At 38.4% G+C, this 26,470-nt stretch overlaps 3 protein-coding genes across 3 annotated transcripts in view; 1 reads left to right on the forward strand and 2 right to left on the reverse strand.

The window, feature by feature from the left end:
* Positions 1-1,274: 1,274 nt before the first annotated feature.
* Positions 1,275-14,790, forward strand: LOC122076295 (calmodulin-interacting protein 111-like). The gene is made up of 8 exons (XM_042641612.1): positions 1,275-1,364; positions 5,079-5,286; positions 6,109-6,647; positions 12,773-13,199; positions 13,584-13,664; positions 13,751-13,941; positions 14,025-14,212; positions 14,347-14,790. The coding sequence occupies exons 1-8, from the start codon at positions 1,275-1,277 to the stop codon at positions 14,417-14,419; spliced, it is 1,797 nt and encodes a 598-aa protein (XP_042497546.1). The 3' UTR covers positions 14,420-14,790.
* Positions 14,791-17,015: 2,225 nt separating this feature from the next.
* Positions 17,016-18,366, reverse strand: LOC122075466 (heavy metal-associated isoprenylated plant protein 43-like). Its single transcript, XM_042640501.1, has 3 exons — positions 18,265-18,366; positions 17,998-18,091; positions 17,016-17,895 (listed from the first exon to the last, which is right to left on the reverse strand). Exons 1-3 carry the CDS (start codon positions 18,280-18,282, stop codon positions 17,480-17,482), a joined length of 528 nt encoding a protein of 175 aa, XP_042496435.1. The 5' UTR covers positions 18,283-18,366; the 3' UTR covers positions 17,016-17,479.
* A 6,958-nt stretch (positions 18,367-25,324) lies between these two features.
* Positions 25,325-26,470, reverse strand: part of LOC122077491 — a 24,808-nt gene continuing 23,662 nt past the window's right edge. The window contains exon 9 of the mRNA XM_042643442.1: positions 25,325-25,377. Within this exon, the coding sequence (XP_042499376.1) occupies positions 25,366-25,377 (12 nt within the window). The 3' untranslated portion in view covers positions 25,325-25,365. The remainder of the gene's footprint in view (positions 25,378-26,470) is intronic.

Here is a 26,470-nt window from a genome sequence, read left to right on the forward strand (position 1 = left end):
CACACTCACACCCACACCTACACCTACACGTACATGTACACCTTTTAATTCTACTCATTTAGTTTCATCCCAACTACTTGGGATTTGCTACTCACATCTTGTGCAGTTCACTTTCCATACAATTCATTAGTATTCATATCTGTTCTCAGTTTCTCGCTACTTAAATCAAAGTCATTTTGGCTTTCCCCTTTGTTTGTTAACACCTTTGATTTGCACGTTTTTACTTTTCATACTTTTGAATTCATTAATCCTTGCTACTTATGTCCATATGATCTCAAATCAATTTTCTCCTCTTTTTCTACTGGTTTGGAGATATTTGGGAATGCTGTAGGATGCATTTATTTCTAATTTTATGACAAATTAACATGTGGAAGTATAATTAGTGTCATCAACATGGAAAAAGTTTTTTAGTTTTGATTGGATAATTGTTTATGCCTCTTTCTTTTTTATGGCTGAATATGTATTAAATCTTTTGTTCGATAGACAATTAATCGCAGATTAGGAACTACAACAACAACAACAACAACCTTAGCCCAACTTAATGGGGTTGGCTACATAGAGATTCCAAGCAAGGACGTGTGCGAGGATCCATGCAAAAAATGTGATTGGTTATGGCTAATTATAATAAGTGCCGGCTGTCAACTCTAGGCTTTTGCATGCTAAGGAACCAATGTTCCAAGTTCCTAATCTTTTTTCATGGATGTTATGAAGGGAAGAAGGATTAATATTGCTTGTATTCAAAAGACTAGATGGGAGGGTAAAAATGCAAAGCCGTTGGTTTTGTTTTTTTTTTGGGTGATTATTACCGAAGAAGAGAAGGTGAGAATATAAAATGGGGGAGCCCAAAGGGAGGGGCAAAACTAGCTACGAAGAAACAGTGAGCCTGTTCTTTGAGGAATCCCTTATAGTAGGGTGGGGGAGTATGGAGAGCTTAGAACTAATTTCAAAGTAGATGGCATTCCAAATCTTGTCAAAGGAGTAGGAGTTGCGTGTCCATCTTCGAAGATTGCGTCCCATCTAAATGTTATTGATGGAGGCACAAAAGGTGAGCTTGCCAACAGTGTCACAAATGGAGTTCTTTGCAAAAGTCATATCTACCTAGATCCACTCTCTGAAGGGGGAGGATTCTTCTTCTGATTGGCAACATTTGCGAAGGACTTCCTTCCAGACCCTAGAGGATAAGGGGCTAGAGAAGAAGAGGTGGTTGACGTCTTCTCCACCCTTCCGACATAGACAATAAGAGGGGGAAATTTGGATATTCCTATGGATGAGGAATGACTGCATGGGAGGCAGTTGGAGAGAGTAAGACAAACCGTGAAGTTGTGACGACGAATATGGCCTTTGAACCAAATAGTCTTGCTAAGGTACCTCTTGATTTAACCAGATTCCAGGTTGTGGAGCTGAAGATGCCTAACAAAGAAGGAAGCCAAGTGCTCTGTCCCCTCTTCCACAATGACCAGGGGAGGGGGGTAAGCAGCCCATAAGGAGGCTAATAGAGAGGGGGGGGGATTGAGGAGGGTCCTAGTCATGGCAACAACTGGTGAGTTCTACTCAATCTAGAGGTATAAAAAACTCTCACACTCACAATAGAAGAGAGAATTCCCAAGGGTTGCTAATTATCAAGCCGTAGAGAAGTAGAAGTACCATCATCAATGTAAGATGAGATGGCTCCAAGGGAAGTAGGCCTACTATTTAGGATCTAGCACCAAACCCAAAAGGCATTAGGGAGTGGGAGTTGGATGACTTTAAATTATGGTATACGGGAGATCAAAGGAATAGAAATGGAGTGGGCATAATAGTGGATAAAGATCTTAAGAATGATGTGGTGGTAGGTTAAAAGATTTGGAGACAAAATTATATCCATCAAGCTTGTGTTGGAGGAAGAGATTGTCGGTATAATTAGCGTGTGTATGCACCCTAAGTAGGATAAGTGCCTCAGTGTGCAAAAACATAAGACTGGGTAACCCATTTATCCTAAGATAAAGTTGGGGGGTGACTTAAATGGCGATTCCTTGATTTCATGTACTGATTAGATGGTCAAAAAAGGAAATTGGGACTTTGAGGAAGACATTGATACGATGTGGAACGAGATGACTTGGTGGTGGGATGATGAAGTTCAAGTTGTCATTAAGACTAAGAAAGCTACTTTTAAGACTTTGCAAAGAACTAAGGAGACAGTCGATTTATATAGGTATAAATTTATCAGAAATAAAGCTAAAAAAGAAGTGGGGATAGCTGAGGTGAAGAAATATGATGATCTTTATAACAATTTGAACACAAAGGAAGGGGGAAAAGCTCTTTATAGGATAGTTAAAATGCGAGAAAGGAAGAATAGAGACTTTGACCATGTTAAATGTATTAAAAGTGATGATGACAGAGTGGTAATAAGGGATGAGGACATTATGGAGATGGAAAGAGTATTTCTATAACCTATTAAATGAAGTCATCATGAGCAATCATAGTTTTTAAGGCAGTAAGGCGACGGAGGCGTTTGAGGGTTTTTCGGAGCGCCTTAGCGATAAGGCGAGCATAAAGCGTCGCCTTATCGACTAAGCGTTCCTGTGTAATTTTTTTTTATAAAACCAATCTATTTTGCTAAAATCCTAGTTGAATCCTATTACTCATATGTTAAATAAATATTAAAGGTTCATATTCATACCAATGTAAGATATTCATTAAGAAAACAAATCAATAAAGTGAATAAACTAAGTTCATCAATCATCAATCATCAATCATCAATCATATTAACATATAATAGAATTACATAATTATGAAACAATTATAAATATAAAGAAAAGAAGACAAAAAATACAAGTATTTATTATACTTACCTCTATGATGCCAAAATGAGTGCCTAAGCCCTAAGGTCATCCACTATATTTCTACTCCTGTCAAAGAAGAATGAAGCTTACCGGAGCAAAATGGTCGCTTGGATAAGTGGTTCTTCCTTGTTCCTTGATTCCTTCTCAAAACCCTTTCTTAAAACCCTTGACAAAATCCAAACCTTGTTTGTGAATCGTGTTTTTGTTTTGTTTGTTTTGGTTATTTTTGGTGGAGTAAAGCTGATCCCATACATCTCAAGTGTTAACAAAACCATACACCTACCAATAAAAAATCTATATTTGGAATCTTCATCAAGTAATTTTAAAATGTGTTAAAAAAAAAATAAAAAAAAATAAAAATAAAAATAAAAAAAAAGGAAGAAAAGAAACCCATAAGGCGCCACTTCACATAAGGTGGAGCACTGCCTTACCATCTCTAGACCGCATCAGCGCCTTAAAAACTATGATTGGGATTATGGCAGAGCGGGGGTTTGATTGGAGAAAAATGATCTCTGACAAACTAGAGCTCTAATTGACGCTCTGCTCTGGTGGAGGTCCTGATGGGATGGATTAGTCATCAAGATCTCCAGGGAAAACTGGGGTTTAACAAGTGTGGTAGTGCTGGTAATGGTTTGTGGCAGAAGAGACCAAGTTAGTGGACTTGGGTATGAAAACAGGGTTGCAACAAAGGTTTACTGGTAGGCTTTATGGGGATGGATGAACAAAGATAACATGTGAAGTTTCAGGCTAATGGAGTAGTATAAAGAGGGTAATAGAGAGTTGCAGGTTGCTGAATACTAATAAAAAACTGAGCATCTGGAATGGTTGGAAAGGTGGGTGAAACTGACATATTGGATGACTATTTGAATGGAGAATTACAGGACTAAAGAGTAGGTGAATAATAATTGAAGGTTGAAACTATGCAGAAATGAAGAACAAACTCTCCTTATGGCCTAATGAATCCACCCTGTTGGCCAAGGAGAATCCTCTCCTGAACTCACAGTCAATCCACACTATTTAGAAGCAATCATCAACTTTCATTAATCAAAGTCGGTGCTTTACATTGCAGCACTGACCCCTCTTTATAGGAATGGGTTCCACCTTGTTATATTTGGACTCCAACTACAAACCTTCAACAACAACAACAATCATAACCTTATCCCAACTTAATGGGGTCGGCTACATGAATCCGAGATAGGAATGAGATTAAAAGAGACAACTATGTACAGAAACTCTTCTAGTGTAGCCTAGAATCTACTAGAAGAAACTAGAACTGTCTACAGCTACTCTAATCCTGTTCACCAGCTTCTAGAATATGATCAACAAAATAGAAACCAAGTTAAAAGACCAGAAAATAGAAACTAATACTGCTAACCTTCTGCTGCTGCTGGAAATCTCTAGAAACTGCTGGAACGAAGATAATAACAAGACCAAAAGGGGGATCAGTTGGCCTGATTTCCATTTCTTTTCCTGCTGACTGCCATCAGAGGGAGACTAGGAGAGGATAATGGCACACAAGAAAATTCCATGAGGACCAAATTGTTGTTTCTACAGAAAACAAGGCATGGGTTTGATTATCTCTCACTGGAAAAAAAAAAAAAAAAAAAAAAAAAGAAAAAAGGAGAGGCATGAGTTTGATTGGACAGAGCATGGATGAGAACTGAACTTTGGAAAACAATGAAAACGAATTGGACAGTGAATGATGTTGATCAACATGAAGAGTAAAGTCATGACATGAGGTCAATTAGTTTTCACCTGCTAGTTAACTTGCCGTAGAAAAAGTTTGTTAACCACTTAATGTGTCTGGTGACTCTGGTCATGTGGTAACAATTGTTCTTTGAACTGAGCTGGCACTGAGGTCAAGTGTTTTCTGGCTAGCCTAATGGACACAACCTGACAACCTTGAGCTGGTCAGTCTTAGTAAATTATACTTTGCTTAGTTGGGCTTGGTTTGAGATGCTCTATTGATTCTTGAGCCTCAGTCCTAATTTTTTTTTTCTACATTTATGCTGTCCTAAAATTCATATATTTTGGTGGATATATTTTCTGTTTGACAGTTAGTAGTTCGAAATATTGTAATCAGAGAATTTCTGGTGTAGTTTCTTAGACAGAGAGAAGGGTTTAACCTAACTTCACAATCCCTACCATTGAAGTTAAATCTTCCCTTTTTGGACTTTTTTGAATTTTCTTGTGAAACTAACCTGCGTTAGCTTAGTTTCATCATGTGTATTATTAAGGGGGGTTGCTGTCTCTTAGGTGTTCATCGATGAGTTGGATGCCATCGCTCCTGCACGGAAGGATGGAGGCGAAGAGCTTTCTCAAAGAATTGTTGCAACATTATTGAATTTGATGGATGGCATTAATAGAACAGCTGGCATACTAATTATAGCTGCCACCAACCGGCCTGATAGTATTGATCCAGCATTGAGGCGGCCTGGGAGGCTTGACAGAGAAATTGAAATTGGTATTCTTTCATTTTCTGTTCTGAGTTTTTATGTGCCTCAACTCAACACTCCTAAGGAACACTCATTTGCATGAGTTTTCTTGTATATATGTACTGTATTGACTGTAGTTAGAGTGCTTATGCCATGGATTCTACATTCTAGTCCATGTTGCTGTTAATTGTGTATACTATGCTAATATGTGCAAAATTGAAATTGCTAGTACTATGCAGATGATATTTGTTTGTATACTTTCTCTTGGGATTTCTCCAGGAGAAAAATGCGGTGGCTTGCATGTCTTTAAGAAGATAGCTATTCAAATTATATTAAAAAAAGAGGGTGTACCCAGTGCACGAGGTTCCCACCACTGCGGGGTTTGGAGAGGGTCATAAGAAGTAGAATAAACATGAAATTAGGGAAACTTTTTGTTCAAATCTGGACAATTGAATCAAAAGAATTATTTTCTTATTCATTTTGAAATCAATGTGGTTGGAAAATTGAGCCTAAACAGCTCATCAAGGAAGCTACCTAATTTTTTCCATCTGGAGGGGTTGATTTGGTTAGTCTGACCATTGCTATACCTATGATCTTCTTTTTAGTTTATTAATGAAATTTTTATTTTTCCTGCCTCTCTATCCTAGGAAAAAAATAAAATAAATACTAAGCATTGTATATTTCAGTATTCTGATCTTCGACTGTCTATGGGAAAGGACATTTATTGAAATGAAGATTTAGGTTGAGCCTAATTAGTTTACTTTGCTACATCCTTGCAAATAAAAAATACGTTACCTCTAAGATTCTTTTTGGGGTGTGAAATTTCAGTCTTACACAAAATTCATTTTCAGGAGTGCCTTCTCCAAAGCAGCGATTGGATATTTTAATTGCTCTTCTCAGTAAAATGGACCATTCTCTTTTAGACGAACAAGTTCAGCATCTTGCTTCAACCACACATGGATTTGTTGGTGCTGATTTAGCTGCAATTTGCAATGAGGCAGCATTGGCTTGTCTTAGGCGCTATATTAAGTTCAAGAAATCTTGTACTCCTTCCAAAGTTAAGCCTGATGATGTGCTGCCAGAGGGACTGAGTCTCTCATCTGAAACTTGGTCAGCTGATATAAATGGGATCTCTGATCTTTCTAATGGTACAGAGAATGAAGATTCAGCATCATCATCATCAATCTCGGATCTGATTGTATCATCAGAAATTTCCAAAGCTTCTGCTCCCTTCTGGTCAACAGTTCAAAACAGAGGGGATGCTTTTCAAAATGGTCTATTGAGTAGTGTTAAGATGGCTCGTGATATTGAGGAAGAATATTCACTTAAAGTGGCCTTCGAAGACTTTGAAAGGGCTAAGATGAAAGTGAGGCCCAGTGCGATGCGAGAGGTATGTTTGTTTTCTTTTTTGACCCCTTTTTCTCTATGTCCATTTGGCATGTATGAGTTTCAATTGCATTTTTAATATCAAATTCTTTGCTAGTCAGTGCCAAACATATTCCCAAGTGTTGATAATAGATGAAAACAACAGTGTGAAGATATCTTAGGGCTTGAAAGGGGTTACCTTCAGATGAATAAAAAAGGAGTCAAGAAGAAACCCCGGTGGACCTTTAGGAAGGTATGTGCAAAAGGACGATTGACATGCTCGTTATTCTCATAGAGAGACATCAGTTTGCCGACCCGAATCCCCTGTATCTGCATGTTATCTGTGGTCAAAAGGCTAAAACCTTGTCTTAAGCTACTAATAGTCCCCTGTACTTCAGCTGGGTAAGATGTCTTTAAATCTTGTATGAACTGGGAATACTCAAGAGCCTCAATAGGAGATGCTTTAATAGAAAAGAATCATCATTCCTGCTGGGCCTTCCTTTCTCTCCTAAGAATCTCCCCATCAAGAGAGAGATTGTTAATATCTGGGATATCTGCCTGTTGATTAGGGATCTCAATAGAATGGAGTCAGGTCAATTTCACCAGTACAGAACCTAATATTATTAGACACTGGTCAACCTTGGTCTGCTCTTTCCTATCAAACATGCACGGGCTTTGCCAATCTTCAGTATAGATGAGTTGAGCTCCACAGGTCAAGTTGGATTGACCCCCCTTCTTTTAATTGCAAACCCAACAGTCATCCGTTGAGAGTTATTGATGCAGTATCCGGCTGCTTCTGGTAGAAAGAAGTGGAAGAAAAGAAGCTGCAGTTTGGGTTTGTATCAGATTGGTTCAATTTTCTGGTCCAAACCTGGGCTGCGTTCCAGATCTGGCTCACCAGAAAATCTCCAAATCGTGGGCTGTTTCAAGAGTTTTATTTGTTTATTTTAGGTGTAATAGTTTGGCTGGAGTAGGGACTTTGTAAGTCGAGCCTTATCGGGAATATTATTCAGCTGAGTGGTCTCTCTAGGACACCCAAACATAGTCTGTGCCAAGGGAGGAAGTCTCCTTCACAGTTTTGGTTAATTTTTTAATTTATTATCATGTGTTTGACTCAGTTATGAACTCTCCAAACATAGTTTGCAGCTGACAGTCTTAGTCTATTTCTGTTCTTTTCTTTGCTGTTTGAGTCTTTATTTAGATTTATGTAAAGTAAGTGTAGTTGAAGTCAATGTTGAACCACGTAGGCTGAGTGATACTGAAAGCTCTTCTTCAGTAAGTTGAGTGAGGGCCTATTGAGTGATAGACCCTAATGTCGTGACTTAAGCAGCAAGCTAGCTAGTTGGATCTCGGGGGTTGGGGGGATCAAATGCTTTATTAAGAATAGATACTCCTTTCCTTGGAAGAAAATCAATCTCTTGAACTTTTGGACCTCAAATTGGTCTTCATTATCTAGGTGTAACCGCTAATATTGGGAAGTGAATCAGTAATGAAACCTTCACTTCATCAAGAATTTTTTGTTCTTTCATTCCAGGTAACCAAATACTGATACCGATTCTTCTGTTTAGCTACATCATTCTTTTGAGGAGTGTAGGAACTAGTCTGATCAAAAGAATACCACATTCAGAACAAAAGGTGAAAGTTCATTTTGAGTATATTGAAGAGAATTTTGTCATAATGAAATTTTTTTTAAAGGAAAAACCAAACTGATATTTGTATTATATAATATTCCTTGAAAATAGTAAAAAATTGTGAATGATCTTTTAATAAATACAACCAAGTTAACTAAGAATTATCATCCACAAAGATATTTAAATATAAAGAAATGGTCCCCAAAAACCAAAATGAACCAAAGAAAAAAACGATGACTCCTAACTACATCGTGGGAAAGAAATGATGTACGGTGATTCCTTCCGAGCTCACAAGTTTCACACTCAATGTGAGAAATGGACTTGAACCTAGGAACCATCTGCTTAAGCTTGGAGAAAGACAATTGTCCTAACCGATAATGCGAACGAAGAGGAGAATTACTACTCAAAGAAGTAGAAGCAGTTATAGAAGACAAAACATTATCTAGGTAGTAACATAAGAATTACAGAAAGAATTTTTAAAGATGAAACATGGAAGACAAGAATAAAGATGAAGTAGGAGAAACAATACTATGACCAGATATGGGAGAGTAAAAGTCCCATTAGCAAGAATAACTGGAGAAGGATGACTAGTTTTATGAAAGGAAGATAACAAATTTGACTTTTCAGTCAAATGAGAAGTAGCACTAGAATCAATACCCCAAGAGGTAAGAGATGAAGAAGCAAGTTTTGCAGCAATACTTGTATGGGTTAAAGTAGCAGTGGATAAGAAAGTGGATGAGGATGACTCAAGCTGTTGGACACGTTTCAGTAACTGAGTGACCAAATCATCACAAGATATGGATGTAGACTAACCACCTCCAGATGGAGAAGCATTAATATCATTTGATGACACCACATCAGAACTCCTCTCAGTTACTAAAGTATGAGCAAGTTGTTGTGCTCACTGAGGTTTGCAATATTAACCGTGCATTTTTCAGCTGAATGATTGACCTTGCTACAGTGCAAACACTGACATGAGGCTTAGTTGGCTTGCTGTCTGCTACCTCCACCAGTTCCATGTCTTTGATCTCCTCCTGACCTATGACTTCTATGAAATACAAAACCACAACCATGAGGCCCACGACCATGACCACCAGCAACAAAGGCAGAAGTGTCCTTAGAAGGGGAAGATGAATCAGACTTGGTGAGAGAGATATATATTGAATACAGAAGAGGCTTTATTAATGGAGGAAACTCGTTCGCTACCAAGTATTTGACTTTTAATAGGCTGCATATCAGAAATATTCAAACCGAATGGAAACTTGGCTACTAGAAACTGTGCATGTTGTCTTCAAAAAATTCAAGTCAGTGGTGCGGGGCTGATGTACATTAAGTTCTTCCCACATGCCCTTAAGGGTACTATAGTATTCACGATACTTGTCAAGGCTTCACCTTAGCGTCCAGGGGTTTCCTTGGGGTCTAGGTGATTGTCACCTTAGTGCAGGGCACCTTGAAATGATATCTAACCAGATTTGGCACTTATTTATGCTAAATATCATTTAAGTAAACTCTTTATTTAATATTTAATTCATAAATAGGAAAACACCCCTATTTGTATCCAATAAAAATAGTTAAAAAAATCATAGTCCAAAAGGATAAAAAGTCAACCTCCAGTTCAAGAACAAAAAATGGATTTTTGGTTATAGGGACAATTTTCAACTTGCAAATGCTTGGGTTGTTCCCAAATCTAAACATCCGTGAATCTTATCATGGTAAAACATTGCTAAAAACCAAAAGTGCGGTAAGATATTCTTTTGTTTTGATGTCCATAACTTTATTTTCATTAAGACAATTTTTAATAGCATTGACATACCTAAAAATAAGTGTTGACCAAAACATAACTTTGTTGATACAAACTCGGATTTAAGAAATCTTGGATTTGTTGGGTAGCTGGTTTTGTGCTCTGCCTGAGACAAAAATTCTTATGTAAGGTTATTCACCTGAGCAAACAACCTCAAAAATACTTTTAACTCCACATCAAAGTCAGTTCTCAATTTCAGATCTAAATTCCCAAAAGAACAACTCAGATATGAGAAATTAGGTTGAAAAGAGGAAAAATTAATAACTCACTGATCTATGCTCAGATGAGCCTCAAAGTTTGGTTGAGTACTCGAGTGTAGCTGACAGGACCCCAAGTAACCCTCAAAAGATGGCTGGAAACCACTAAGTATTTAGAAACCAATCACAACCCAGAGCTGGGCAGACTGGGGTTTTGCAAGGTTTTATGGAGGAATCCAACTGTTGCTTGTGGGGGCCTCCAAAAGGGCTCCTGTACTGGTTGAGTGCTCCTTTGGGGGGCTGGAGTAAAACCCAAAAGGGGTTGGCTGATTGGACTACAGATCAGAGAGATCTGAAGATTAACCCCTGGTCCAAGAAACCCTATTTTCTGAAATTGATTCTGTTCTTCGAGCTGATTATCAACTCCAATCTGTAGAAGGCCTTCAAGATTACAATCTGGTTGTAAACAACATTCAATCACTCACTCACAATGATCAAAATAAAGAAGAGAAAAGAAAACACGGAAGGGATAGATGTGGGTGTGGTGGACTATCTCAGTCCTTGGTCTCTCACCCACAGCTATCTCAGCTGTTGAAGGAATTCTTTCTCAGAATTTTTGGAGCAAACATGGCTGCAATTTCATTAATAATCAATTGTGTTTTGTGTTACAGCAACACCTCTTTATATAGTAGAGGTTAGGGACTCTATGACAAAGTAAGAATCAAATTAGGAAACAAACTAAAATTGAAACTTATGGACTTGAGACATGAAACTACCTAAAACCAATAACTTGTTTCTCTTTTTTTTTTCTTATAAGCATATTTTACTTTTATAAGCAATAACTTGTTCACTAAGACAATATAAGGACAATACTAGATTCTTCTAGAAGACCAATTCAACACTCCAAGCTGGAGTGGGACTAATCAAACCTCAAGAGGACAAAAATACAGCAACACTAGGAATCACAGGAGAGAAAAGAAACTTCTATGCAGGATGCTGCTGAGCTGGATTGAAGGCTGCCTTTCTGGTATTCTAGAACGAGTCAAAGAAGTAAAACTGAGGGAATATTGCGGGCTCGATGGCCTGCTGTAGTGAACCAGATCTGATCAAAACTGGGCTGGCGCGATAGCCCTATGGCTGGGTTGCTTTCTTCCTCCTTCAATAGTGTAGACCAGCATGTGTGTTTACGTTAGACCAGTTAAACGTATTAGAGGACGAGAACATTTCTCTAAATGTTGATTTTTTATGACTTGATGTGAATCAATGTCGAAATTTTTATGACTTGATATGGTTTAATGTTGAGTTTTGATGACTTGATGTGGCTTATTGTTGATTTTGATGATATAAGGTATATGTAGCATACTAAATAATGTTAGAAAAGAAGGAAAATAAAAAATAACACTTGGGCGCCTTGTTGCCTTAGTGCTTAGGCATCTCTCCACCGCCTTGTGTTACCTTGACAATTATGGTGCTTACCCACAAACTTGTCACACGGGACATTTTTTTATTTTTTAAATCGTCCCACACCTTTGTCTGTAATATTATACATAGGAGACTATAGGACACTGATCCATATTATTCCATAGCCACACAAGTAGAGTATCATTCTAATGCATCCACTCATACTCTTTGGAGTTCGTAGTAGGGGGTTCTGACATCAAATATTTTTAATTTTCCCTTGGCATTAATGTATACCTTTACAGCTTATGCCCCTAAAGATAGTTGCATGCACCATTGAGCTTAATAGCAGTATTTTATGTATTCACCACCTCCACAAAAGACTATGAATCACTAGTTGAACATATTATGACACCAAATCAAAGAATATATAATAGGAACACCAAAATACTCACAATAGCAAAACACAATGCACAACTTTTAAAAACTTGTCAAACCAGCAGCAATAAGCAAAACAGCAGTTTACAAGATCTACAATGAGCAAAATCACAGGGAAGATACCCAATTCAACAATAGGAGAAGTTGAATAGTAACCAATCAGTTCCTCTGATGAGTACCAAATTCAGGTCGATATGGGCAGGTTGTGGATTGGAATAGGATCAATATGGGGTTTGGGTTGGGAGTGGATAATAATGGCTGAGGTGGCTAAAGTTGCTATGTGGACTCTGCTTTTGTGTGGGGTTTTCCCTGGATTGTATTTTCTGTTGTTTCTCCTTCCCCATCCAGTCTCCCTCTTCCCCTCTCCCCCTGCTTCTTCTGTATTCTGTATTCTTTCTTCTTTGAGCAATAATGTGCCCCTCAAAGGAAAAAAGCAAGTTACTTCACCTAGCATGCATATTTTGAAACTCTCACCTATGTTGCCTCGTGTGGTCCTGTGTGATCAATAATGCTTAAAGAACTTAAACATGTTCTTTCATATTGGCACTTTGATCCAAGAGATCTGTTGTTTCACATTGGCACTTTGCATCCAAGTTTACTTCGAAGGGAAATGCCATAACATGGAACAAATAGTTCAAAAGTACTAGACATTTTAAATCAAGACTCACTTTTTCTTCTGTGTCAGGTTCTACTCGAGGTTCCGAAGGTTCGCTGGGATGATGTTGGTGGCCAGATTGAGGTTAAGAAACAACTTAGGGAAGCTGTAGAATGGCCACAAAAGCATCGAGATGATTTCAGGCGCATTGGAACTCGTCCACCAACAGGGGTGCTGTTGTTTGGTCCTCCTGGTTGCAGCAAAACCCTTATGGCACGTGCTGTAGCTTCTGAAGTAGGGTTGAACTTCCTTGCAGTAAAGGGCCCAGAACTATTTAATAAATGGGTTGGTGAATCTGAGAAGGCTGTAAGGTCTCTATTTGCAAAGGCAAGGACCAATGCCCCGTCAATTATATTTTTTGATGAAATAGACAGTCTTGCAATCATTCGTGGGCAGGAAAATGATGGGGCTTCTGTTTCCGATAGGGTCATGAGTCAACTTCTAGTTGAATTGGATGGTAAGTGCACACAAATGCATAACAACTGTAGAGTTTGTTTTTCTAGTTATGTACATCTGTCTGTTTACAGATTAATATCTATTGTCAGAAACTTCTGCAAAAAGTGTATCAATATTATTTTGGAATTATATTGTAAATGATGAATTGAAACTAACTTATGGTTCGTTCTTTTCTTTTCCTCTCCCCCCTTTCCTTTCTTTTTTGATAAACCCGGCTGGTTATCTATAGACCTGTTACATCACCTACCAATTCTTAACTTATTTCTCTATATTTTCCCTGCCAATAAATTTCTGAGAAGTGTGTTGAGAAGAAAAAAATATGACTAAACTAATTCTTCTAGCATCGCATTATTCTTTATAACAAACTAAGATGACTTTTGTTCAGGTTTGCACCAAAGAGTTGGTGTTACTGTTATTGCTGCTACAAACCGTCCAGACAAGATTGATCCGGCAGTTCTAAGACCTGGTATGACAAGTAACCTCTGCACCCCCCTCCCTCTTACCCCTCCCTTAAAATATTGTTGCTTCATAGTGGACCTATTTGTTGGGCAGGACGATTTGACCGGCTGTTGTATGTGGGACCTCCAAATGAAATTGATCGCAAAGATATATTCCGCATCCATGTGCATAAGATGCCATGCAGTCATGATGTCAGCTTGAGGGAGCTTGCATGTCTTACTCCAGGCTTTACTGGGGCAGATATATCATCAATCTGCCGGGAAGCAGCTGTTGCAGCGATTGAAGTGTGTTGAGTTCCTACAACAATTATATATGGTAAATTTTTACTCTAAGTGAGTTACTAATTTCTAATTTTCTACATTATCAGGAGAGCATTGATGCTTCGGAAATAAAAATGGCACATTTCAAGACTGCAATTGAACGAGTGCAACCATCAGAGATCGAGTCATACCACAGATATTCAGAAAGGTTTCAAAGGCGTGTCTCCAGTAGTTTTAGTACTGATGACATGGTGTGTCAAGCAAGTTCCAGAAAATCAAAATGGATTTCATTCTGGTAAACTTTTCTTCCACCTTTAATTAAAAAATAAAAAATAAATTCCACTTGTTTTTCTGCAAACCCAATCCTTAAATAATGTCTCCTTTCTGAAATAGTAAAGTGATGGAATTTGGTTTGATTTGTCGTAGCAGGTCACAACTGAAATCTGTTTTACTTCTATTCTTCCGGCTCCCAGCAGCACTTGCATCATCAAAGGCTTCTTAATATGGCTGCCGGCGGGCATATTTTTTCGTCATGTCCCATTCAATTTTGTCTCCTGAATCATGCTTGGCTGTTCATTTCAACTGCATATTGTGCCGCAAATCCTCTCCAAGTGATTTGAGTTGGGTGAAGAAATTACCCATGAGTATAGAGAAATGGACGTTACTTAACTATTTTGAAAATGTATTACGCTGGCTATGATACTGTATAGAATTTGAGTCCATGTAAATATTTTTTTTTTTTGTTGTTGAGGTCTTCTTGTAACCGAAGCGGTGAATTAAGAATTTGTAAGTTTCTTTTCGTCGCATCTTGTCTTATTCCCAAAAGTTCTTTGACTTAGGAATGATCATTGCAAATTGTTTTTTTCTTGCTCACTTTTTGTAGAAACATGCGAAATGATGGGATTTTTAAGGGAAAAGCATGATGGTTTTTAGATAGTTAAGCAAAGAAAAGACAAGCGAAAGAATAATGGAGAGAAGGCTTGCCGGAAGTCTGTCTATCTTGCCTCGTCGCAAAAGTGATTTGCTCAAGCTTTTTCTTATAGTTTAGTGAAGTGTAGAACTTTGAGATTTTGTAGTTCTTGAAGTTGATGGATTGTTAGGTGTTCTACATTTGCAGTTGGCCTCGACAATGGTGGAGGGGGTGGGGTTGGTCTTCTCTGTATTGGGTGTTTTTAATCAATTTGTAGGTATATGGTTTATGATTGCTTCAATCGTTTTGTCATTATATATTTTTGTTATATGGTTCATAATTTTTCTAATCGATTTAATTGTTTATTTGATTTAATCGGTTCAATTCATGAAAGGTTTTATTTTATTTAATAGTTTTATTTATATCAATCTAAATGCCTGAATCAAGTGGATCATATGGCGGCATTAGTATCCAAAATAGAAAATTAAAAGATAATATAAGAAACACAATTACATCTTGGATTTTTTTTTCCCTAGATCAATACTTTATCCATACGAATTGGGTGATATGGTACGGATTTTTAAAAAATAATAATATTAAATGTGTAAAATATGTTGGTAATTCAATTTAGTGAACATATACATATGTGATGACCTATTAAATTTTTTAAGCAAATATGATATATTAATTTGGTTAAAAGCAGCTTACCTGTTGCAAGAGATAAACAAATAAGCTCAGGCAATCAAAACCATATCAAAGATGGATTTTTTATTTTTATTTTTATTTTATTTATTTTTTGTGGGTGTGGCCGTGTGGGTGTGGGAAGAGTGGGTAAATGGTAATACCTTTGGTTAACAGTACTAGGAGATCACCCCAATGCCCCTCCCATCCCAGCCCCCATTGGTGGAATCATTAGTTCTAGGAATACTAGGGGCATGTCCAACATGAAAAATGTTTGATACTCCACTTTCGGCATTGTCATTAATAAAGTACAATAACCTAAAATTTTTAATTAAAGATTCACTTTCGCATTGCCATTAGAAACCCTTAAAAAAAGTTTAAAATTAACAAATCTTGGAATAAATGTCAATCCTCAAAGGCTCAAACCGATATCTTGCTCTATCTTGAAGTTTTGACTAATTTCTTGATTTATAAAACGAAGACTTAAAGGCCAAGAAAGATCAACTTGCACATTTGCCTCATTCATAGCCAACAGATTATCAGCCCTGTTTGCCTCCTTATAACAATGAATGAGCTTCCAATTTATTGATGAGAGATACTTGATGGTTTTTGAAGCAAGCTGCGGTATTCGATTCCACCCATAGCATAGGGCTAATTTATTTGAATGCCCAAGTATTGAGTGAAACAACCTTGGGGATGCCCAAGTATTGAGTGAAACAACCTTGGGGAACATCAGAACTAGCATGACCAAGGTTTCCGGATGAACATCCATCAATATTGGGCTTCATCCATCCTGATTCAGGTTTACACCAACGTACCTCAAGAATTCATTGGTATTTCTAAGAGTTCCCAATAAGCAAATCATTTACCTTGCAGAGAGGATTGGAGAGGGGGGGGGGGGTGGGGGTTGGGTTTGCAAATTTGTTAGAGGAAAGAGGTAATTAAGGATCCAATGGTCATTCCATAAATCAATGTTGCATCCATTATCTATGTTACATCGCACCATCTTGAAAAGAGAAGGTAGTATACTTAGGTGCCGTTTGATAACACTCTGGGAGAATGTTTCTGGTGTTCTTCTATTCTGCGGGAATGCAAATAGAACAGAAATATGTTTGGCACGTCCGGTTCATTTTTGTATTCCCCCGGAATGAACCAATGAAAAAGAATGAGTAAAGAATAAATTGCAAGAGTACCAAAAAGTTGCTTTTCTATTCTTTTAGGAATTTAGAAGAACACAACTACTCAAAACCCCCAATCCCTCTACTCCATCTCACGATTAAAAATCCCCAAGTTAAGGAAAACCTATTGCAGGTTTTCTCTCTCTCGGTCGCCGCTGCCCTCTCTCTCGGTCGCCGCTGCCCTCTCTCTCGGTCGCCGCTGCCCTCTCTCTCCTTCGCCGCTTCCCTGTCTCTCTCTCTCTCTCGGTCGCAGGTTGGGCGCAGGTCAGTCGCCGCTGCCCTCTCTCTCCTTCGTCGCTTCCCTGCAACTCACAATCAAAGTCGCCGCTGCTAAAAAAGGGAGGAAATCTTCACTAATTGCGCAGTCTCCGAATTTTATTTTACCCTCTTTTGATACTTGTTCCCACCGCCAGAATGCAATCATCCATGGTTACCCTGATCCCAAGCGACCTTCCCCGTATTGAAAGAGAATACAAGAATAACAACCCCATTTGATCTGGCAACCGAACTTTGGCAGATTCACATCCTTGAGATGGGATTATAATCTTTAGTCTAATATTTCCTATTCCCATTTAATTTCTTGTTTTTGCGGCACCGAATCATTTCCTCAAGAAGAAAAAGAACTAAGAAGGTAAAACACAATCGAAAACTTCAGATTTCAGAACAATCATGAATCCGTAAACAGATACAACGTAATTGATTGAGAAATGAAAAATATGCAGAACAAGTGATTTATTGATTGTAAACAAAAGAAATGGCTTCAAATTAAGAGGAAGCTGGATTTTCAGTGTCTTCAAAAATATGCAGAACAATCTTCAATGTCTTTGGGGCCATGGTGGTGGTGGTGGTGAGGCTGCTGGGTTGCAGCAGTCTCAGCAGCCACAGGTGATGGTGTCACTTCGGGAGCTGGATTTTCAGGGGGTGGAGGGTCTTTGGGAGGCTCTGTGGGTGGAGGAGCAGCAGCTGCTGGTGGGGTTTCAGTAGGTGGAGGGTTTGTAGCATCAGGGGCTGGTGGTTGTCCACCTTCAGGTGGTTCTGGTGCTGGTGCTGGTTCAGCAGGTTGAGTAGGAGGGTCACTTGGTTCTATGTGGGAGCAAATGGTGGCAATCTTTCTCGTTTTCTTGATAGCTTTGAGGATCTTTTCAGGGTCTGCCCATCCAATTATTGTAAGTTTCTGCTGTGGGAAATCGATATAGAGATCATATATCCCTGTAGAGAAATCAGATTAGTCATAGACTTTAATTTGAACAATAGGGGAACAGTAGGAAAAGAATATGTAGATTACTAGATTTGCATTGTTTAGGTACTTACCATTGATACCATGCAATGCCTTTTTGATCTTCTGTACACATCCATTACAGTCCATCCGGACTTGTATCTCTGTGATTCGAGGCTTCTGCATTTTCTGAACCCAAATGAATGAAGTCAGTGCCTTACCAAATGAACTGAAACACAATGTATAGAACCCAGTAGACTAGAACAATGGCTCAAAGGTAGAATCTTAGCTAGCAGTATTAAGATACAAATTATAAGTTTTAATTTTTAATTGTTATAATATTTTAGGAAGACTTCACTTACCTCTAACTCAGGAACCATTGGTGAGGTAGAGAAATGGAGAGAGCCAAAGAAGAGATAAGATAGTGGTTTCTTCTATGGAATTGGAATGTTGAAGTGAGTGAACAAATTATGTTTATATTTTATTATTTCTTTTAAGTAATAGTATTTTAAAAGATAATTTCATAAACAAATCATTTCCTTATTTAAGTTAAATTTGACCATAATAGCATGTTTGTAATTATTGATTTCTTTGTTCAAAAGTGAATTTTCATTATTGTACTCTCCAGGAATAGAAGTGTTTGTCAAACGCTGTTTCTGTTCTTTTCCTGTTCTAAAGCCATTTCTGAAATAGTTTTACCAAACGCTGTTTCTGTTCCGCCAGAGTGTCTTCACAGCATGAAATCGAAAAAGAACACTTCTGTAAAAGAACCACTCTCCAGGAATAGAAGTGTTATCAAACGGCACCTAAGAGGGGAGTACATATACATGTACGGGAAAGAGATAGTAACATGTTATGTTAGAGAGAGAGAGAGAGAGAGAGAGAGAGAGAGAGAGAGATGCTGAAACATTTCCCAGCCAAAATGATGAACGTTCTGTTAAAATAAAGGATTGAAACCCAAGTGTCTAGATCTTTGTCTCCCTTTCACCTCCTCGGGCTGAGTGTGTGTGTGTGTGAGAGGTCCATCTTAGTGGGTTAAGATGCACTAATGATTGCGCTCGTGGCTCCTCTAACTTTTCACAGAGAGAGAGAGAGAGAGAGAGAGAGATGATTTAAGGAAATTAAAAAGGGTTAGAATGAATTGTAAGAAAGTGTTGAGAGAGAATTAATTAGGGTGTGCACAGTGCAGGTAAAGGAGTGCGCGTATGGTGTGCGATGCGAGGTGGAAGAGGCGGAGCTTATTCAGCCATGCGAAGCGCGTGTGGTGTGCAATGCGAGGAGAGGAGCTTCACCGTCTTCCACCAGCTGCTCCCCTCTCTCTCTCCCCCCGCCATCTTCTTTCAAAAATCAAAACTGAGGAGCGAGGAGTGAGGATCGGAGCTCAATAACCACTGCAGCTAAGAACCGCTTACACAATTCCTTCGAGAAATGGACCCACCCGATCACCCGACAATGTTTTTCTTCGCTTAAGGGATCTCGATCTAATCAATCATCTAATCTAATCAGTAGTTCAAACTTCGAGTTCAATCGGTTCCTTCTATTTGTGGTATCTCTTCACTAGCTACCCCCCAATTATTAGGGATTCAAAACACAAATCGGTCCGGCCTATTTCGATCAGGATTGAATCAGAATTGACCCGGGTCGATCTGTATCAACCCAGAATCAGTATATTATTGGCATTTAGAATTTTTTTCTGTACAAGGATCGGAAAATCAGATACCTCTTTGTATTTGTTTTAAGATAGGACTTAATTTGGGGCTGTTAATGGACCTAATGGTAATTTGGATCCGACCCATAGCCAGTTCCATTATTATGACATTGGATACTATTATTTTACAGCAAGTAATGATAAATAGAAATTGAGGGGTTTGATGGGGATTATATTATGGGTACTATAAACTGTACTATAATACATAAATGGTGTTTAAGTCAAAAATAAACATTGATTGGCATTGGTAAGACAGACCTTGATCTTTTGCATAACCAAACCAACCACAGCTGGCCTGGTGGGGGCATTCATAACTAAAAATATCTCGTAAGAGAAAAAAATTCCCACAGCATAGTGCAATATCACCTCTAACATTGACTTTTATTTTTCTCAGGGAAAAGATCTAAATCAAGTTGTGTGGCACTTGCACCTAGATACAGAAGGAGTAAAACGATGGCCCGCCTATTTGAAATACAAAAATTTCATCATTGTTAACGCCCTTATGTATCATCTCTTAATTCCCCCAATGGTGCAGGGGCCATGCGATCGGACAATATTTTTTTTCACCATTTTTTTTAATTGTTTTTTTCACTTCTAACTTAACTATGTGGGCTCCATGTAGATTATACCATTCTCTACATGTGGCCTTTGGTGTGGTAGGGAGATTCTCTCCACACTGCCATTGTGGGAAACTCTCCCTATTTCTAAATACCTCTCAGGAGTTAAGAGACATATAATCTAAAACCTAAATAACGAATCAGAAAACACAATAAATAGAAAGATGAAACAAATACACAGACAAAACACAAAGATTTATGTGATTCAACAAGATTACCTATATCCATGATAAAATTGGAAATGCTTCAATAACAATGGAGAATAGGGTTACACTCATCCTCACGCCTCCTCTTTATTTGAGAATACTTTTGCTATGAACTCATAGAGAAACATAGGGACATTTTACAGAAATACCCATATGACCCCAAAATTTTCATTGGGCTACCACATCCTAACCCCTGCATGAACCCCCGACTCTTCAAAATCAGCCCACAAACCATGCGATAGAATACAAGACATCCTACAAGGAGAAGACGGGTTTTAATTTGTTCACTCTTTATGCATATTACCACTAGTTTCTTATTATTTCTTTTTAGGAATGTATTTGTCATTGGATATTCTAACAAGTGATCAAAATATGTAGGGCTTAGGAAATGAAACATTTCGAATGATATTAAGGGAAATAAAACAAAAATTTCAAGTATGCATTTTTATAATTTCGTAAATTCTGACGGTTAAAAAGGTGGCAAGCAGCGATAGGATTTGAAATTCAAATTTTATCTTGTAATCTTCCATGTACCAGTTATTCTCTCTTGTATGCCATCCATTTCTGTTCATCTTTTCACTGGATTTTCAAATTATTATTCTCCACTCAAAGTGAACATTGTTCTATTTGTCCAGAAGTTTTAGAACCATCCAACTTGTTACATGATAGATATTTGGATTGTCTATGAAAACTTCTTCCCAAAAGAATTCATAATGGTTTTTCAGCATGGTTCCTTGTGATAAGGGTTTTTATTTTCCACAAATCATTAATCATGGTCAGATTTATGGAAGGAGAGTGAGACTCAACTCAGTAAATAACCAGTTTGAGAGAGAAAAGAAGATGAGGCAGTACTTGCAAATATTGATGTATATATCATTTTCCTTTCGAGTGAGTTTCTCTTCATCTACCGTGAAGGAAAACCTTTTCTTTTTTCCTTATATCGATCATAGTTGAGGTGAGCCTCTTGTTCCTCATCTCTAAGCTTTGATTTCTCAATATTTCAGTACCAGTTAGACTTAATAACACCCTCGAATGATATTGGTAGAACCATTGGGAGTACGATGTCTTGTATTCCTCACTTGATAATGTCGCTTTGTAACTTTGTTGCTAAAGTTATTCTCTATAATCTGATTGAGGCGTAAAGACAAGCGACTGTAACTATATTCTCTATTAATAGAGATGTAGATCTCTTCTCAGCGTAGATGTAGACAATCTTACGGAATCATGTAAATCTTTGTGTGCGATTGTGTGATTATTTATTTATGATTTCTATTCGTTTTCCCCATTTCTTTTAAGTTCTTGATTTTTAAAGAACAAAACAATAAAAGCTGATTCTTTCCATTAATAATTGTGACTAGATTAAATTGTATGAAACACCATTAAAAGAGATTAATTCAAGTTTGGGTTTTCCCTTGATACTCATGATAGGGAGAGGGCACCATGGGTTACATATGTTCATCATGATAAGAGGGTGAATGCTATGTTTGGAGAGACATTGGTTAATGATGGACACACTAGAAGATAATTAGATAGGTGAGGAAAAGTGAGGTTCAGTTTCTTATCTAACACAAGCATGGGGATTGTACTTCCATTTGCTGCCTTTACATCATTTATTTACTCATCTATTGTTCTTTCCAGAGACACAATGCTATAGTAAAGTAGTAGCACTTGGGATTCGCGTGATCTCTTGGAGGAATATAAGAGATTAAAGAGGACTAGTGGCAATAGTCAATGAGTGTAGGACTTGTTCCTTTTAAGAGGGGGAGGGGTTACTAGTGCTAATAGTCAATGAATGAGGACTTGTTTCTTTGAGAGTGGGAGTGGTTAAGGTGAATAGTATATATTTTAGTCAAAAATTAATAAATTACTAGAAAATTTAGATTTTTTTAAAAATAATTACATTTGTATATAGTTCATCTTGGATGAATTTTATTCTTTATAGGAAAGGGTCATTGAAAAAGGCTATCCCAAGGAATTGATTTAGCTATAGGAAGTGTGGTGATAATGTTTGAAGGGGGTGTAGCCTAATGACCCACAAGCATGGCAATACATGTCCACCTCTTCAGCTCTCCCATAGTTCAAGGAATCAAAATTGAATCGGGTAGATCAATAGAGTCCGATCTAGATTCTGGTCTATTCTCTTGAATTGCTTATACTTTACTTTCAAATTAATAATCCTCCATCGGAAGAGGAAGGTTCACTCATCCATCTAAAGTCACATTATTACTTAACTCATTATTGTATAAAGTCGATAATGCCTCTCCATTGTTTTTTATTCCCATTCCAAGGCATCCAAACCTCTCGGAGATACTGTCTCCTTTGATCTTACTTTTTTTTTTTTTAATCAGTAAAATAGTAAAATATAATAAGATTCCCAAATTTTATTGATGAAAAATCCAAAAAAAAAAAAAAAAAAAAAAAAAACCTTTAAAATTTAGAAATTCTTTAGTTCTTCTTCCAATTTTAATTTCTATAAATTCCAAACATCCTACGGAATTCCGGGTTCTTAAACCATGGGCTTCTCCCCCATCGACTTGGAAACAAAGCATACATACACAGAATCTACCAGGCCATTTTTATTCTGTCTGTCTTAATCTCCATGGATAGACTTTTCCTTCTTTCTTGGTGTAGGAGCCCACCTGATGAGCCTGTCCTGAGTCAGAGATTCCAAATTCTAATTGGCAGGCAAATCCTACAATAGCTTCCTAATTCCCAATTGGTGACCTTTTATCAATAATAATAACAGCAACAACAAAGCCAGAAAAGTGATACTAAGTTAATAAAGAGTAAGCAAAGCTTCATTATATCATCTAGAGAGGACAAAAGAAGCTCCCCACCTCCGTACCTCACCTCACCTGCCCACACCTGCCGACCACCATTAGAGACCATAATGAAATTATCCCATTCACATTAATTACCACCTTTGACATTTCTCTATCCTCTTCCTGTCCTTCACGCCCAAGTCCCAATCGTGTCCATACCCAGTGACCGAGGAAGGGACTCAGTGGGTATGGTGTCTTGTATTTTATCGTTTGTATAAGTAGGTTGATTCTAAATGGTTATTAAAAGTCAAAAGTCTTGAGAGTTATTTATAATATAAGGTTTGTTATATATTTGTAACGAGAGTTTTTCCTTTGTAATTAATTTTATAAAAGTGTGAGGATGAACGACTGTAAATAATACTAATCTCCATTAATAGTGAAATAGAAAAACAAATCTTAATTCAGGACATGAACAATCTTATAGAATTAAAACACGTAATTCTTTGTGTACACTTATGCGATCGTTGTTGCATGGAAAATGGGAAGGATAACCTCTGTGCATCTCTGCGTGTGTGTGTTAGTGCGGAGGGTGTTAGTGGTCAGTGGTCACCCACGTGAAACACAGCCAAAATCGATGAGGGTATTGGGTGGGCCTTCGTCTTCTTTGTAGTCTTTCTAGCAATAAAGTAGATGGGCAGTTCTGAGGCTGAGGACTGAGGACCGAGGACCGAGGACCGAGGAGGGGCTGGCGCTTGTGGCCGTGTGGGAATCGAATCTGACATTTTTAATTCCTAACTATTAAAAGGATTGGTGCAGAGAGGGAGAGAGAGATCATCTCTGATTCGAAGTTAGTGAGTTCTGACCACTGACCCACTCAGTCTGATCGCTCCCATGGTGGGAACTGGAAACTGGAAACTGTGAACTGGGAAGGAGGGAATAGGGCCACCTCAGTGCACGTGAGACTCTCTCTCTTTCTCTCTCTTCTGTCACTGTCTGAGACATGTCCACCACTACACGTGTGGTTTAGCTCACTCTGCCACTGCTATCCACCCCAGATCTGCCATCTTCCCTGATGTCATAATCATCTTCATCTACTTGGGCTTACTTGATGCTTAGTTAATTAAAATTTCCTTTTAACAGACTGATGATCATATAGCACTACTCTGCTGCTTCTTCATGGGCATGGCTTCAATTTTATAAGGCACACACAGATGCCTTGCATTACATAGAGAAGTTATATTATGTGAAGTGGGTTCAGTCTCTGCTTTAGCAGTTTGAGCTTTTCTTTATTGGTTTATCTTACAAGAACTACTACAAACCTTTCAGCTGTGTATAAATATGTTCACATAGTAACTGGAAAATCCACTTTAAGTTCCAAATCCTGAGTCCAGGACTCCAGATAAATCAGCATCCTGAGTCCCAGATAGGAATATCCTTACTAAGAAGTGTTGGCTTCCTAGGTACTACTTAAGGTATAAAAAAGGAGAAAATACAAAAAAATAAAAAATAAATAAAATAAAATTTAAAGATGGGCGTGGAGATTACAGTTGAACAGACAAAGTTGCTTTTAGTAAAGAAGTATAAAGACCCACTAACCAGTAAAGACTAAAGGGAAGCCAATGTCTACGTCTATACTGTCACACCCCGTTCACACAGAACCGGGCCAGTGACCAGGTTAATACCGGTTAACCCAAACCTGCCAGGATCATCTGATACAGTATTCCACCACAGCATACACACAACTAAGAAAGAGCTCATCAGTTCAGCGGAAGACTTGGTTTACTTATGAATATTCCCATAATACTTGATACCCGAATTGTGATACAATAGTTAAATACATGTGGGCCCGAAGGCATGATATTTACACAATAAGAGTACAATTCACATATCAAGTACATAAAAGAAACCATCAAAAATCAGAGTATATAGCTTGGCTCGGTATCAAAGCCTAGAGCTCAGCTCGGTATCAAAGGTTGAGCCCAGCTCGGCATCTCAAGGTAGAGCTTAGCTCGGCATCAAAGGTGGAGCTCAGCTCGATATCAGAACTGCGGTCCCGTAGCACAACTCTCGCACTAGCACTCGGTGTCGTGCTCTAACTCCTCAGGGGCCCACCAGTCCTCTTCAGGGAACTCAACTGTGGGACCCGCCCCGTGCTCTTCAGATGGATGACCTACAAAAACATCTAAAAGAGGTGCACACGTGGGATGAGCTCACTAGCTCAGTAAGTGGAAAGATGGACCACAAAGCAGTCCACACAACAAATCACAACCATATGCACTAGATGCTATGCAATACATTTTAAATCACATCCACCTAAGCAGCATTACTAAGTCTTTGGTTTAGTGTTACTACAACCACAGTGCGCGTATGCTCCGGGTACGAGCCGTGAACTCCATCCCGCGATACACCTATAGGGCTGTCGGAGAAGGCCCACCGTGAGTACTGGAAAAAATAAAAACATGCCGACCACCGGCTCTCAACATAAAATAAATGACAGAAATTAAAGGTGCTGACTCCAGCAATTTAAAAGCAGTACGATTGGCCCTCTTGAATATACCACCGGGGTTGCCGACTGTCCTAATGACCAGCCGGGCGTAATGTCTAACCACCACAATGACTCAACAACTGCAACCACTGCTTCCCCCCAAATGGTAACCCAACACCTTAACCCCTGTTGGAAAGGGTCGTAGCACGGGAAGATGATAATCCTAAACCGCATGCTCCTATATGACAATAGTACGATTGTATAGTACCACCGCGTCCCATACCGCGGGCCACCAATGCACTCGTTTTCAAGCCGACTATGGCATCTAGTCTATTAATACATTATGCACAATGATGTCAACATTCATCACATAAGCATATCATCACTTGGCATTTAGAAAATAAACACAACACCCATGCATAACAATGTGAGGATGACTAATTTACATAGCATTTTCATGATGACATGGCTAGACTAGATATGATTAAATGAATGCCAAACAATGCCTTGAAACAATGCCAAACGTCCTCTCCCCACTTACCTGTAATGTACAAGGACTCACGCTCGGTACGGGTGAGATCCGATGCGAGAAGCGTACGCTTTGGTGAACCTAATATAAGTGAGCGGGGTTAGTATTTCGTCACTTTGGGATCAAGATTTACACGATCCAATGACAAGATCATGTTTAGAATCCTAAAAGAAGGTCACACGTCCATTTTGGGTCCAATCGGAAGTAAAAATCACGTTCGGAGCCTCTCGGGTGGGTCGGACAGCCCACCTGTCTGACCCA

Source organism: Macadamia integrifolia, chromosome 4 (assembly GCF_013358625.1).
Source record: "Macadamia integrifolia cultivar HAES 741 chromosome 4, SCU_Mint_v3, whole genome shotgun sequence".
Classification (NCBI taxonomy): Eukaryota; Viridiplantae; Streptophyta; class Magnoliopsida; order Proteales; family Proteaceae; genus Macadamia; species Macadamia integrifolia.